Source organism: Anguilla anguilla, chromosome 11 (genome assembly GCF_013347855.1).
Source record: "Anguilla anguilla isolate fAngAng1 chromosome 11, fAngAng1.pri, whole genome shotgun sequence".
NCBI classification, from domain to species: domain Eukaryota; kingdom Metazoa; phylum Chordata; class Actinopteri; order Anguilliformes; family Anguillidae; genus Anguilla; species Anguilla anguilla.
The window spans coordinates 2,898,460-2,912,377 of NC_049211.1; the positions used below are offsets into that span (position 1 = coordinate 2,898,460).

Here is a 13,918-nt window from a genome sequence, read left to right on the forward strand (position 1 = left end):
TCATATGAAAGAAATAACTTACAGTAAAAATTGTTTTAACTATGCTGAAGAACCTCCTTTAAAACAATTCAATTACAATCTACCAAGAATTGCCTGTTAAGACCCAGCACAGCTTGAATCTCCTCCCAGAACTGGAAAGATACGGTCAATCAAGGGCCACATCCATTCCAAGAGTGTTGCAGCTAATCAAGGTCCGTATGATTAATAAAAAAATTCCCCAAACATCAGGTCCAGTGACGCTAAGGATAATGGTTACGCATCTCTAAGACTATACACGACAACAAATGTCACGAGATTTTTTATTTATTTTAAACGACATGTTTTTTTTTTTTTAGATTTTACAACTAAAACAGGTTAGCGCTTTTGCTATGTGGAAGAACACATAGAACACATAAAACAATTTAATTATAACAATTATAATTTTTTTCTTAACCCCTTTGTTGACTCATTTTTAGTTACCGTTTTTAAATTACAAATTAAAGTGAAGGTGGGATGTATAATATTAAGTGATATTATACCTGCGAATGTATGTATTTTGATTTTTTTAATATCCAACGACATGCAATCATAATTCGTCTCTTCAGAGGCTCTTATGAATATTCATAACGCAACACTTCCCACCCACGCAAGCTCGTAGAGGTCCACGTAAAGTTTCGCGTGCAGTTTTGTGTCACAGAAACAAGTTACAATTTCAATCAGAAACCTGAGATCTGATTCTTTTTCAAAACTATCCTTTTCACTTTTGTGTGGTACTTTGGCAGAAAACATTATTGGATAACCTATAAACGTCTGCATCGATCTCAGCAAGCTACACATTTGTAAAATATACATACATTTTTGGAAGTTTGAAACATAAGAGGAAGTGATCTCATAGGTATTAATTTCCTGTTCTTAAAGGTTTCTCTTCTGTACGCGTCCCATTTTGAACGTAATCGCTCCTATGATCATTTTCAGAAAATGCGTTTGTGTTTTGTTTAGCCTTGGACGTTTGTAGCATGAAGTTGTACTGCAAACACACAGTTCTGGGTTCCATCCTCAAGAAGGATCTAGGCTAGGTGAGTCACACCGGATCTTGTGTTCAATTTTCAGTAGCAACAGTCTAAATTATGCATTATCAACTGTGCAACTAACATCAAGTGTGTTCAAAACTTCCTACGTCTGCTAAACTGGCACATTTGCAACATATGGCTAAGTGGTTAAGATTTTAAATATCTGTTTTTTTCGCTTAATTTTTCGGAGCGTTACTGCAAAGGGTATCTCCCAAATAATGGGCTAACGTTTCCTCTATATCGACTCCCAACCCAGGCCGGAACAGGCCCAAATTTACTACAACACGCCCAGCTACGCAAGTAGGACTAGCGTAAATGGTTGTGCTCGGGAAGTGCTAACTTGGTAAAGTTTTCGCAAACTTCCTCTGATCTTCAGAATCAGAAACTAGTGTTGCTGTACGATGCCGGAAGTCGACCCGCTTTGTGTCTGCGTCTTCTGTTCTCAATGTTTACCAGAAAAGGCACTGGTAGATTTCGTGTGATAAGCATTGTATAGTCCGCCTTCTCTCTTTCAGAAGTAGCTTTTTGACATTTATGTCGGCGTATTTGATAATGCGTTACATTTAAGCCCACTGGATATCCACCATATTCAGCTCCCAAAAACTGTCAAACGACAGAAATCTGGAGATTGACAGTGTAATCAACAACAGTGGCAATTCAGTTAGCTTCATTTTTTCACTGAAAGTCCGGGACGATTCGCCACGATGTTACCGTAGGGGGAATTTGTTTCAAATAAGTCTCTGAACAGACCACTTATTTAGGGAGCAGTAATTACGGTTAGTGGACTCTCTTTTTCTTCTCCACATCATGCAAGTGCGCACACGAATGGGCAAGGAACTGGGCTTATAACCTAAAGGCGGCAGGTTCGATTCCCGGATAGGACACTGCCGCTGTACCATTGAGCAAGGTACTTAACCTGCATTGCTTCAGTATATATCCAGCTGCATAAACGGATGCAATGTAAATGCTGCGCAAAACTTGTGTAAGTTGCTCTGAATAAGAGCATCTGCTAAATGGATGTGATGTACTAGAGGGTATGCGTGTTTTGAGATTTTTTTTTAGACATTAAGAATAAATATACATGACAAATATATAACCGTGCAATCGGCAATGAAAAAATCTGTTGTTATCCTGGTTATCACCACATACATATTAAACATACTGTGATTTTGCTTGCAGTGAATGTCACCTTTTTCGTTTTTTGTCTTGTGTGGAAAATTTTAGGACTTTTGTGTGCCGTCCCATAATGCACTATGCTGGCCCTTTTTGTACACCTGGGACTGGCCATAAACAGAGTAAATTCCAAACCAAAAGTCATTTTTATGAATCCTATTCTTTTATTATACTTTTAATCAAACTGTATAACGGTTGGGGAACTGGGCTTGTAACTCAAAAGCTGCAGGTTTGGATAAAAGCGTCTGCTAAATAAATGTGGTGTAATGTAATGGGTTCAGTTCCCAGCTGGGGCACTGCCACTGTCCTCAACCTGAACAGCATCAGTGAAATACCCAGTATAAATGGACTGTGTGTAAAAATGTAGTCTGTGTGTAAGTTGCTCTGGATAAGAGCATCTGCTAAATGCAAAATTGTAAAATGCAAACTACGGACTACTGTTTTTTCTCAAGAAAGTTAAAGTTAGCTGTGTGTGGGCAAGCTTTGACATCTTTCTATAAAATTTTGAAGAATAAAGTAAATGTTCTCCAGATTCTGTTCTCAACATATTATTAATCCCAAACCGATGAGCCACTCCCCTTTCGCATTCTAACACCGTCCCCTGCTCCACCCTCTCCTGCTCCACCCTCTCCCTCCTTCCCTCTGTTCCCAGGAGGGATGGACAGCTCGGTGACCCTATGGCAGTTCCTGCTTCAGCTCCTCCTGGACCCCAGCAATGATCAGCTGATCTGCTGGACCAATGAGGACGGAGAGTTCAAGCTACTGCAGGCGGAGGAGGTAGCCAGGCTGTGGGGCGCTCGCAAGAACAAGCCGAGCATGAACTACGACAAGCTTAGCCGGGCCCTGCGATATTACTATGACAAGGTGAGCCACGCTCTGCGCTACTATGACAACAAGCGGAGCCACACCCTGCGCTACTATGACAACAAGCGGAGCCCCGCCCTGCTCTACTATTATGACAAGCTGAGTCACACACTGTGGCTCTATTATGACAAGCTGAGTCACACACTGTGGCACTATTATGACAAGCTGAGTCACACACTGTGGCACTATTATGACAAGCTGAGTCACACACTGTGGCACTATTATGACAAGCTGAGTCATGCCCTGCACTATTATTATGACAACTGAGCCACGCCCTGCACCACTATTATGACAAGCGTAGCCACACCCTGCGCTACTATTATGACAAGCTGAATCATGCCCTGCGTTAATATTATGACCAGCTCTGTTCCGTCCTGCGCTACTATTTTGACAAGCTGAGCCCTGCCCAGCATTACTATTATGACAAGCTGAGCCACGCCCTACATGACTACTAGGTCTGCCATATGCTGCCCTACTACAAAGACTAGGTGAACCACGCCCTGCAGTAGTACTGCAACAGAGTGAGCCCAGCATTGCACTAATGCTACTGCAAGCTTTGCACCTACACTGCTATGACAAGGTGAGCAGCACTACATTTCAGCCATGACTCGGTCACCATCATAGTAGATTAGAGGCCATTTTACAGAGCAGTCTGCAGTTTGCCAATGCACACTTTCCCAAGAAAGAGAACAATACAAAAAATGAGGTCACAAAGCATTGCTGAATCCATTCACCTGAGGTCATTGGTAGGATTTTCATTTCTTTTTTCAGTTTAGCATGGATTTCAGACCAACTGGGTTAAAAAAAATACATATATGCTGTTTTTACCCACTTCTGCCATGCAGCATCCATTTGGTACAAAAAATGAACAAATAAAATCTCACTCAAAGTATTCATGTACCCATTATGTATGCATTTAGAATTTGGTTCCTGGTTAGCTTAGTTAACCTGCACTAGTGCTTCAGTCTTGTTGCAGCTTTACTTGTTGGTGTTGGAATGTTCTTAGCCAGGTCTGGCAATATTGCACTCGTACACCGAGGGAATGCACTTAACTCCAACACTGTACATCAATCTGGTTAAGAGCGTCTGCTAAATCAGCGTAAAATTATTTAACGTAAGGAGGGACACGCTTTTTTACACCATTTAATTTTTGTTTAGCAGAGCTTGCGCACGGTAGAGACTGAACGCCCTGTTTTCGGTAATAAGCCCTGCTTCATTCTCCCTTGGCAGAACATCATAAAGAAGGTGAACGGGCAGAAGTTTGTGTACCGCTTCGTCTCCTACCCCGACATCCTCAGCGGGGACTTCGTGGCGAAGGTGGAGGGGGCCCGGGAGGCCGGAGGAGGGGTGGCGCTGCCCTCCTGTGAGCAGGGGGGCACCCCAAACGACGGGGGGGAGCGCCGGGCGGGGGAGAAGGCCGCCCAGCCAGGGGCCTTCCAGGGCTCCAACAAACCCTCCAGCCGCAACGACTACATCAACTCGGGCCTGTACACCACCTTCACCCTCACCTCCCTGCAGGCCGGCGCCCAGCTCTTCAAGTCCATCCGCGTGGAGGACCCGGGGCGCAAGCAGGCGGAGAAGAAGTCCGCCGTCGACCCCGCCCAGTCCGTCATCAAATTCGGCACTATCCCACCGAAGCTGTCCCAGCTGGTCCTCCTGGAGGCTGCGCCTCAGGCCCCGCCCCAGAACAGGACACACCCACCCCAGCAGCCGTGCCCAGCCAAGGCCCCACCCTCGTACGGGACTCACACAGCAGAGCAGCTATGCCCACCCAAGGCCCTGTCCCAGACTCCTCAGCATCCGTACACAGAGGAGGAGGAGAAGAAAGAGGGGTCTCACACAGCAAAGACTGTGCCCATCCTCTGCCTCTCTGGCCCCGCCCACTCTCTCCCCGACCAATCTCCTTGCCAGAGCATGGTTCCCGACTCCTCCCAGGAGCTGATAATCGACAGCGACATGGAGTCCATCTCCTCCCAGCCTTGTGAGCTGCAGCAAGTGCAGCAGGTCAGTGAAAACCGTCTTCACTCGGCTTATAAACACGATTTTATTTTGTTTTATTTTAAAAATACTTTCCCCCTTTGCTCTCCGATTGTAATTTTATCAGCCCTCACCTCCGTAACCTCCACCATCAGTTCAGGAGAGAGCAGACGAGCATGTGCTCTCCTCTGAAGCATGTGATGCGAGCCGCTGCTTCTTATCACACCGTTGGCCAGTTGGGCTCCTGCAGACATGACAGAGGGAAGCGCTTAACGTGCAGCTCAACTGGTGAAACCGCCCAATCAACCAGCAGAGACTGCTGGCGCCCAATCAACTGAAACCGTCTCATTCCTGGACAGCTCTTGAGCAGTTAGCACTAGCAAGGTCTGGGGTTCGATACCAGACTGTGGGGCCCATCCATGCACTAGGACAGCGCCTTAACAGATACCAAGCCATGGGGCCCATCCATGCACTAGAACAGTGCCTTAACAGATACCAGACTATAGAGCACATCCATGCACTAGAACAGAACCTTTAACAGATACCAGACTATAGAGCACATCCATGCATGCACTAGAACAGGGCCTTAACAGGATGAGCCATTCAAACAGCCTGTAGCACTTATAGTGCTAATTCTGTAGCACTTATAGTGAGGCACCAGTCTGCTCCCTGGAGTAACACTCTGCTCTCTCTCCGTGCTCCCAGGTGACCCACTCCTCTACTCTCCAGGACATGGGGGGCTTGGAGCAGGAGGCCAAAAGCTCTTCGGACCAGAGCAGCCAGGAGAGCATCCACAGCGGGAAGTCCAGGAAGCCGAAAGGCCTGGAGCTGACCCCCCCACTGCTGGTGACCAGCTCCGACTTCGGCACCATGAACCTGGCCAGCCCCTCCCTCGCCTCCCTCAACCCCCTCACCCCTGCTTTCCTGTCGGTCAGTGCCCCCCCCCCCACCACCCCACCCTTTGCTCTAGATTAATTTCTTAATTAATCTCCCGAACACACAGGTGTAAAGTCCAGGGGTCAGAAAGTAAAAATCCTTCCATGCGTTTTTTTTCCACCCATCAACTCAGCCTGCTGATTTCACTAATTAGTTCTGACCTCCTTGCTGAAGAACTGAGCTAATTAGTAAATCCAGGTGGTTGGAACAAAAATACTGGGGAGGTCTTTTTTTTTAACTTTGTGTTTTACTTTTTTTACCTGGATTTTCCACCTCCGGCCCTGACAGTCTGACGTAAATCAGTAAGACTTCCTGTTCTTCACAAAGTACAGCAGCAGGGTTCTACAGTACTCCCATTAGAAGCATTTGCTCCTTAAAAGGTGTGTGTCAGTTAGGAGCATGTGTACTAATCGTGATGCATTAGTGCATTCCTAAATTTTTCAACTTAGGAATAATTTCTGCTGGCTCTGATCTCTAACAGAGAGGACGGGGCAGTGCCGAGTGCCCACTTAGATTTTATATCCATAATAAGTACCTAATTATGTAGAAGCAGTAGTATTGTTTTTAATGGGAATCTGTGGAGGTTTGTGATGAAAATGCAAATCTTAACAGTAAGTCATAAGAACATTTTGTGCAAAAAAATATTGTGAGTCACTAATTTTGAATAGTCATTTACACTTAGTGTTTTGCAATGATGTTGGATCAAGTGCACATGATGTAAAGCAATTGTGTGTGACCTCATGAGAACTTCTGGATTTCAGGGATGTTGGCTCATAGTGTCATTGCCTGTGTGGGTCAGTAGATGGCAGCATTGTCCCATCTGCTCAGAAACATTCAAAACCCTTTTCTGCATGATCTTTTGCAGGTGTTAGGCCTCATGACCATGCCAGTCATATTGTATGTTTTTGTTAGTCAGTATTTAATTTTAACAATTAATATGAATGTATTTTTTATTAGTCTGTGTAATGATATATGTTTTCCTGTTATTTATTTATTTATGTAGTAATTTATGGCAGGGCACCAGGTGCACTGACAGGGTGGTGCCAGCAGCATGCAACAGTGCACCACACCCTATGCAGTACAACTCTGTCCTTTACTGTGCGACTACACTCAAGCATGATGGTCTTACACCTGGGTTCTGCTGAATCCGTGCTTTTAGAAGAGCACACTTGAGAAACTGGAGAACTGGCATAGCACAGACGGTTCACGTCCATACACAATTATGAAACTAAATTATTTTCTTTTTTTTTTTAATTAACAATAATCTTTTAAGGTTTGTTGAATCACAGAAATTGGCTGAATAATGAATAACAAAATAACAAATCAGTATAAATATAAGAGGGTACAACAAGTGAAGCAGGCATTAGCTAGTGCCCATTAAAGTTGTGCTGCCATTTGGAGGCCCAACTTGTCCTGTCTGACTAGTGCCCTCGATAACCCTCCTGCCAGCTGTACCTCATAACCGGCAGAATTTGTTTGCCTACATATGGGACAGAACACCACTTCAGTAACGAAACCACAGAAATGTATTATGTAGTGCATTGAACGAAACAGAGTTTCATAGAGCGGCATCTGTGGAAATGTACAGTTAGCTAACGGTCACAGATGAGCTAAGCAGCTAGCTAGGTGCTAAGTTGTGTTACTCGCGCTAGAACGTAGCTAGCCAAGAAGTTGAAACCCCTTCGTCAACGACAACTGAACAGAATCTGTGTACTTACCCACGACGGTTTTATTAACCCATGGCTGATAACGCAGGTCATAAGGCTAGTAGAGTTCCAGACAAATTCGCGGCATTTCGCTAACTTGTTTGAACTACTACCGACTCTTCTTCGTCAGGTTCCCCCTGCCAGTATACTCTTCAACAGTAGGGCTGTTAATAAAAATAAAAAAACGACGTTATCTTCAACTGTGCTAATGAACCTCTTTTCTGGGAAGCCATTTGTTATTTTTAGCGGTTTCATTATCTATCTAACATTAGCTTTCGCGAGCACTGTCTTGCTGGCTTGTTTGAAATGTTTGAAAGTTCTCACGTGAGGTAATCGGACCAATTTATCACCAAACCAGCTGATTCACTCCCAATACCAATGCAGGTGTGAAGCCTCCGCCCGCTTTGCGTTAGTAACCGGGCCAATAAGCGAAAAAGTGTAGAAAATTGAGTAGATATGTACGAATATAGATTACAGTAATAGAGAACAAATATTATGAACGAATTTTCGCGACTGTTGATAATTGGGGGGAGACCTTGCTATTTGCATCCAATGCTGATTTCATTAGTTTCCACTTGCACTGGGACAGGTGCTCAGCGGTTGTGTTTTTTCTGTTAAATGACTGCCTGTCTGTCTGTCTGTCTGTCTGTTTGTTTGTAGACCCCCACCTATCTGCTCACACCGAGCCCCCTACTCTCCAACATCCACTTCTGGAGCACGCTCAGTCCAGTGGCTCCTCTTAGCCCTGCCTGGAGACAGGCCACATCCACTTTGTTCCAGGTGAGTCCGCATCCTTCTCCAGTACCTTGCACTGTTCACAGGTTTAACCCAGTCAAAACTTAACTTGCACCATTCTGCAAGTACAATCTCCAAACAGTCAATTTAACTGGCATTGCGTGAACTGGTTAAAGAGTTGCTTTCGTAGGTGAAGCAGAGTCATTATTTTTACCTATGGTAATTAAAAATTTTCATAACTTTTCTGCAAAAGTGAAGTTGAAATAACAACATCTAAATGTTTTCACCATTTTATGTAGATAACAGAAATGGCTTATTTTATTTGAATTCTAATTGCATTATTACTAATAGTGCAAGAGTATAGACTCTTATTGCACTCTTAATAACCCACCAGGGCAATTTTACCAACATTAGCATGGGTTTTGTTAGGTTAGGAACGGTTGTTTGAGGTCTCAAAGGGGCAAGTTTAAAAAAAAAAAAAAGTGTTTACGGTGTTCTGATGGAAGGTCAAACTGGGCTGAAACATTAACAGGGTGGCCTGATTTTTAACTGGAATAGTTAAGAACAATACAATTAGTGCTCAGAGCTTGTATGTTTAAATCTTGATAAGCAGTCTAGACTGGACCACTGCTAAACTAATGTGGCATCTTGAAAGTATTTCACATAAATTAACTGGGGATTGAACCCACCGTGCAGCTCCACAGCCCCTACAGACTCCGTGCTTATAACCTTATCCACAAGGACACAATGGCATAATATTAGCCGTCACATGGTTCCCTGGTATCAAAGACAATCCTCTGATAAGGAAGTCTAGTTGTTTGCAGGCCTTTACGGCAGGACGGCCATCTTGTCTGCCTGTTTTGCATTGCTGCCTGAGCTGTGTGCAGCCACAGGTAGTCCTGCTCAGTGGACTTCACCTGTCCCCTCCTGTCTTCCAGTTTCCCTCGGTGCTGAACACACAGTTCCAGCTGCCCGTGTCCAGTGTGGACGGTTCCAACACCCCCGCACCCCTCTCGCCTGACTCCCAGAAGACGTAGGAGAGCACTTACTCCCCCTCCACCCTCCCGCTACACCACTTCCCAGCTTTGGCCTGCAAACCAAACCAGCCCCTCCCCTTCTCAGGCTGAGCACTGGAGGAGACTGGAAGATTCTCTCTGCACCCCACCCCCCACCCCCACAAGAGACCGAGGGGGCGCTGGATCTTCCTGCTGAAGGTCGGGTCAGCCCTTCATCCTCTTATGGAGTATTTGGGGACAAAGCGACGAGCCATGCCTTCGGCCCAGGCCAATCAGACAAACACATGTGTGCCTGTTTCCCAAGCCACTCCACACACATTGGTGGCTGATTAAGTCTTTCTTTTTCGCTGAATTTCTGTTCTCTCTCTCTAAATCAGCCATTATGGAATAACCAGAACAGACTAGGTTCTAGGAGGTCACCAAGATGCCTGGGAAAGCGCTTTCAGGTGGACCTAATTTTTCTTTACTATGGAATCGGGACTTTCGGATAGAAGACTTGGAATGGCTGTCTTCAGTTGATGGGGGAGGAAGGAGGGACGATGTTGCCGGGCATGAGCCGTTGTGCATATAGAAGCATTTCCATGGCAACATCAGCTCCCCTCAAACTAAGGATTGTGGGAAAGTGAGTTTTCTGCAACAGTGCCCAACTGTTTATACTGGACATATTCCTGTTTACACAACAGATTTTGTACATTTTTTACTTGTGCTAGAGTGGGTTAAATTATCTGACTGGTGAGAACAGACATTAAGGCTTTGAAAGTGGATCAGTTGGTGTCTAATTCAGAATTAAGAAAATATTGAACATTTAGAAATGCAGTTTTTTTTTACTCGTACAAGTATATAGTACATGCACAAAACGAATCCCTCACCTAAAGAGGATCACTGTGCTGTGCTGTCCAAATTACATTTCAGAATTCGCTGCTTGTGTTGTATTTTATCTCATTAGTTCATCTCCGATCTGCGTTGTGTGGGTGGTTGGCACTGCAATACTTTGGTGAGTGATCCGACATACACTAATTCAAACTTTGACAAGAACTAAAGTTTTTGTACATTTAGGGCTCTTTTCATGTAGCTTTGGGTATGAAACATTATTCGCTGTCTGATGATGATGTCATAATTGGTGGACAGCATGGTTGCTAAGACCCCAAAATAGCATTTGTGCCTTAAACCTTTTTTTTATCCGTTGGTCATGCGTCAGCAAATGTAGCAGAACAATGTGTCTTTCTTCTCAGTGGTCTTCAGTATAATTTACTCTGACCTGCATGGTGCTTAATGTAAAGTTAATTAATTAATTAATTAATTAAATATGAGGAATATTTGACATCTGGACATTGGAATGAGAAAGGGGAGTCGGTGGACATAGTAACATAGGTATTGTTTTATCCTAATTTTTGGTGAAGGTAATCCTTTTGGAGTACGGTATATCCTGAATATTGCACGGCTGTGCAGCACAGATCCAGCAATTTTCACATTGGCACAAGGTTGTGTTTCCTGTGCTCACAGTCAGCGTTTGGTTTCGTTCAACAGTTGAAATTTACTCTATGTAAATAAAATAACGCACACTGACAGGAATTCCGGATCATGTGTAGGGAAGTTTCTGTCAGTATCAGAAGCCGCCTGGTGGAACATGTTGATCGCCTTATGAAATATTATGTTTGCTGTTAAATGAAGGTGCTGTGCATGTGTGATTTAGATGTATACCATCGTAATATAGATTACTACAGCTAGGGGGCAGTGTGCCGTGTGCAGTTATAGCTTACAGTATGTACTGCCTGTTGCATTTGCAGAAAAACAACCGCAGCATTTGTGACCAAAAAATCCTACTGACTGCTGTCCGTAGGTATATGGACAGTGACACGATCGGGGCACTATATATAAAAAGTGGTGAAATTCCTATATGGTTCACCCAATGTGAATTTTGAGCACCCTCAAATTAAAGCTGACAGTCTGCACTTTAACCTCCTATTCATTGTTTTATTTCAAATCCAATTTGCTGGAGTACAGACCCCAAACAATAACAATTGTGTCTCTGTCCAAATACTTACCGCTTGCACCTTATACGTCTGCTCGGTGTACGGACGGAGTGTAGCACAGTGGGTAAGGAACTGGACTTGTAACCGAAAGGTCGCAGGTTCGCTTCCCGGGTAGGACACTGCCGTTGTACCCTTGAGCAAGGTACTTAACCGAAATTGCTTCAGTATATATCCAGCTGTATAAATGGATACAATGTAAAAATGCTATGTAAAAAAAGTTGTGTAAGTCGCTCTGGATAAGAGCGTCTGCTAAATGCCTGTAATGTATATAGTCAGTGTTCATTTATTCATTTTGATTTGCTGTCGCTTCAGTCTTCATTTGCCATTTGTCTCTGTGTTGTGTGTAAATCCGAAAGTTCAGAACTCGTTTGTGCGAAATGATTCGGTCCTCCCCCTCGCCTCTGATCCCGGTGTAACATTGGATTTGATTGGTCGAGGTGTACTGGAATGAAAAATGTCTCTCCCTTCTCTCTCTCACTCTTGAGACGCTTCTGGAATGACATGAATGTTGTTGTCTTCTGGAAAGAATTTCAGATTTTGTGTGTTTTGTTGCGTTTTTTTACCAGCAGTGTACATTGTGTATGCAGGCACTGTACATTGTGGATGCAGGCAGTGTACATTGTGTATGCAGGCAGTGTACATTGTGGATGCAGGCAGTGTACATTGTGGATGCAGGCAGTGCACACTGTGTATGCAAGCAGTGTCCACTGTGGATGCAGGCAGTGTACATTGTGGATGCAGGCAGTGTACATTGTGGATGCAGGCAGTGCACACTGTGTATGCAAGCAGTGTCCACTGTGGATGCAGGCAGTGTACATTGTGGATGCAGGCAGTGTACATTGTGGATGCAGGCAGTGCACACTGTGTATGCAAGCAGTGTACACCATGGCATGTCGAACATACATTTTCTTGTACATTATAGTTGCAGTACTGTGTTGTATATTGTTTTCATGAACAGAACAAAGTTCTGTGCTTTTGCCAAATTGTTTAGGTAATTATGATGTCTGTGCATAAGGAGTCTTATGCTGTGGAATTTCAAACTGGACAAACTGGTTTTTTAAGGATGTTTTCATGGTTTTATATTTCCAGGTGCTTTTTTAATTAAATGTGCTTTTGAGCAGTTCCATAGCTATAAATACCATATTTCTAAGATGAATATAGCTGACTCATAATTGTCTGAGGTAATTTTATGATGAGGAGCTGGACTGACATAATTACACAGTCTGTATTTTGAAATTCTGTAACTTATGCAATTGGCTTTGAATTTAAGGTTCAGATCATTCATGGAGAGGTTCATATTTTTGTACTGATTCAATATTCAACTATGATGATCAGTAACACATTTACCTTTGGTTGAGGCAGAAAATAATTTGACTATAAACTGACAATCTCTTCAACGTGTATATACGTGTGTACATATATAGCTATGTTACACTTTTACAAAGGTTTTAGCCTGTCTCGACTCTCATTAAAACTAAGTTTTCCCATTGTTTACAAATCTTGGTTTTGGGCTCTGTGCAGGGGAAGTGTTTACATTTTTGAGGGAAAAAAAGGATATTAAAAAGATTTTATTTTATTTGGTTGTGGAGATTCTTTCTTAATCAATAAGATGACCATTTAGGTTTTATGGCTGAGATCTATAAATATTCATTGCTCATTACATACATTAACAATTTCACCATCACTGATATAACGTTTTCATCACTGTTACTAAAACTTGACATGTTTCACTGGTTTCTGTGTGAAAAGGAAAGGTTTTAACAGAAGCCAGTCTACCTGCATTCCCATCTTCTCTTTCCCATAAGTAATGTGCAAAAAGGAGAAAAAATGCTTTGATATGGTGCCATTCAGGAAGTGAGTGCTTAGTGAAGAGAAGCTAAACACACTTACCATCCATTTCTCTTGACCACCGCTGAGTTACGCATGGCAGCCATTTTGTTCCAGAATGTTCACAACACACAAGTTGGAGAGAAGCTGAAGTGGGTGGAAAGGGATCGCAGATCTATTTTTCAGAGTTTTTATCTCATAAATTCAGTATTTAACCAAGAAAAGGGGCGCATCTCTAAATAGTGGTAGAGCGTCTCCAATCTAAGTGAAAAAGAGGCAGATGAGAGTTAACCAGCTGCTATTGTGTAGTGGCAGAAAGAACACTCCACTCTGGTCAGGTTCTGGTCAGAATCATCGACTCCAGACTTTCCTGGGGACGCGATGTCAGGTGACCCAGCCGTGCAGGTGAAGGGATCGTGGTAAGAGTGTTCAGTAGTGGCGGGATCTGAGTCATCCTCATGTGAATTCCAGGCGGGGGAGAACAGACTCACCTCTGTGTGGGTCTCGGAGTTGAGTTCACAGTACCGCAGCCTTCACCCATGACTGGATTCCATGAGTCTTTTTTTTTTTTTTTGAGTTCATCCGTCCTGTGATTTTACGCT

The 13,918-nt window shown here is 43.6% G+C and overlaps 1 protein-coding gene across 2 annotated transcripts; it reads left to right on the top strand.

The window, feature by feature from the left end:
* Window positions 1-629: 629 nt before the first annotated feature.
* On the top strand, window positions 630-11,634 carry LOC118208530 (ETS domain-containing protein Elk-4-like). Of its 2 annotated transcripts, XM_035383294.1 has the most exons (8): window positions 630-874; window positions 979-1,055; window positions 1,864-1,956; window positions 2,875-3,086; window positions 4,317-5,090; window positions 5,769-5,993; window positions 8,366-8,485; window positions 9,379-11,634. In XM_035383294.1, exons 4-8 carry the CDS (start codon window positions 2,880-2,882, stop codon window positions 9,475-9,477), a joined length of 1,425 nt encoding a protein of 474 aa, XP_035239185.1. In that variant the 5' UTR covers window positions 630-874; window positions 979-1,055; window positions 1,864-1,956; window positions 2,875-2,879; the 3' UTR covers window positions 9,478-11,634. The 2 variants fall into 2 exon arrangements, with proteins under 2 accessions (XP_035239185.1, XP_035239184.1); XM_035383293.1 differs by lacking the exon at window positions 1,864-1,956 and having other exon boundaries at window positions 631-874.
* Window positions 11,635-13,918: the final 2,284 nt, after the last annotated feature.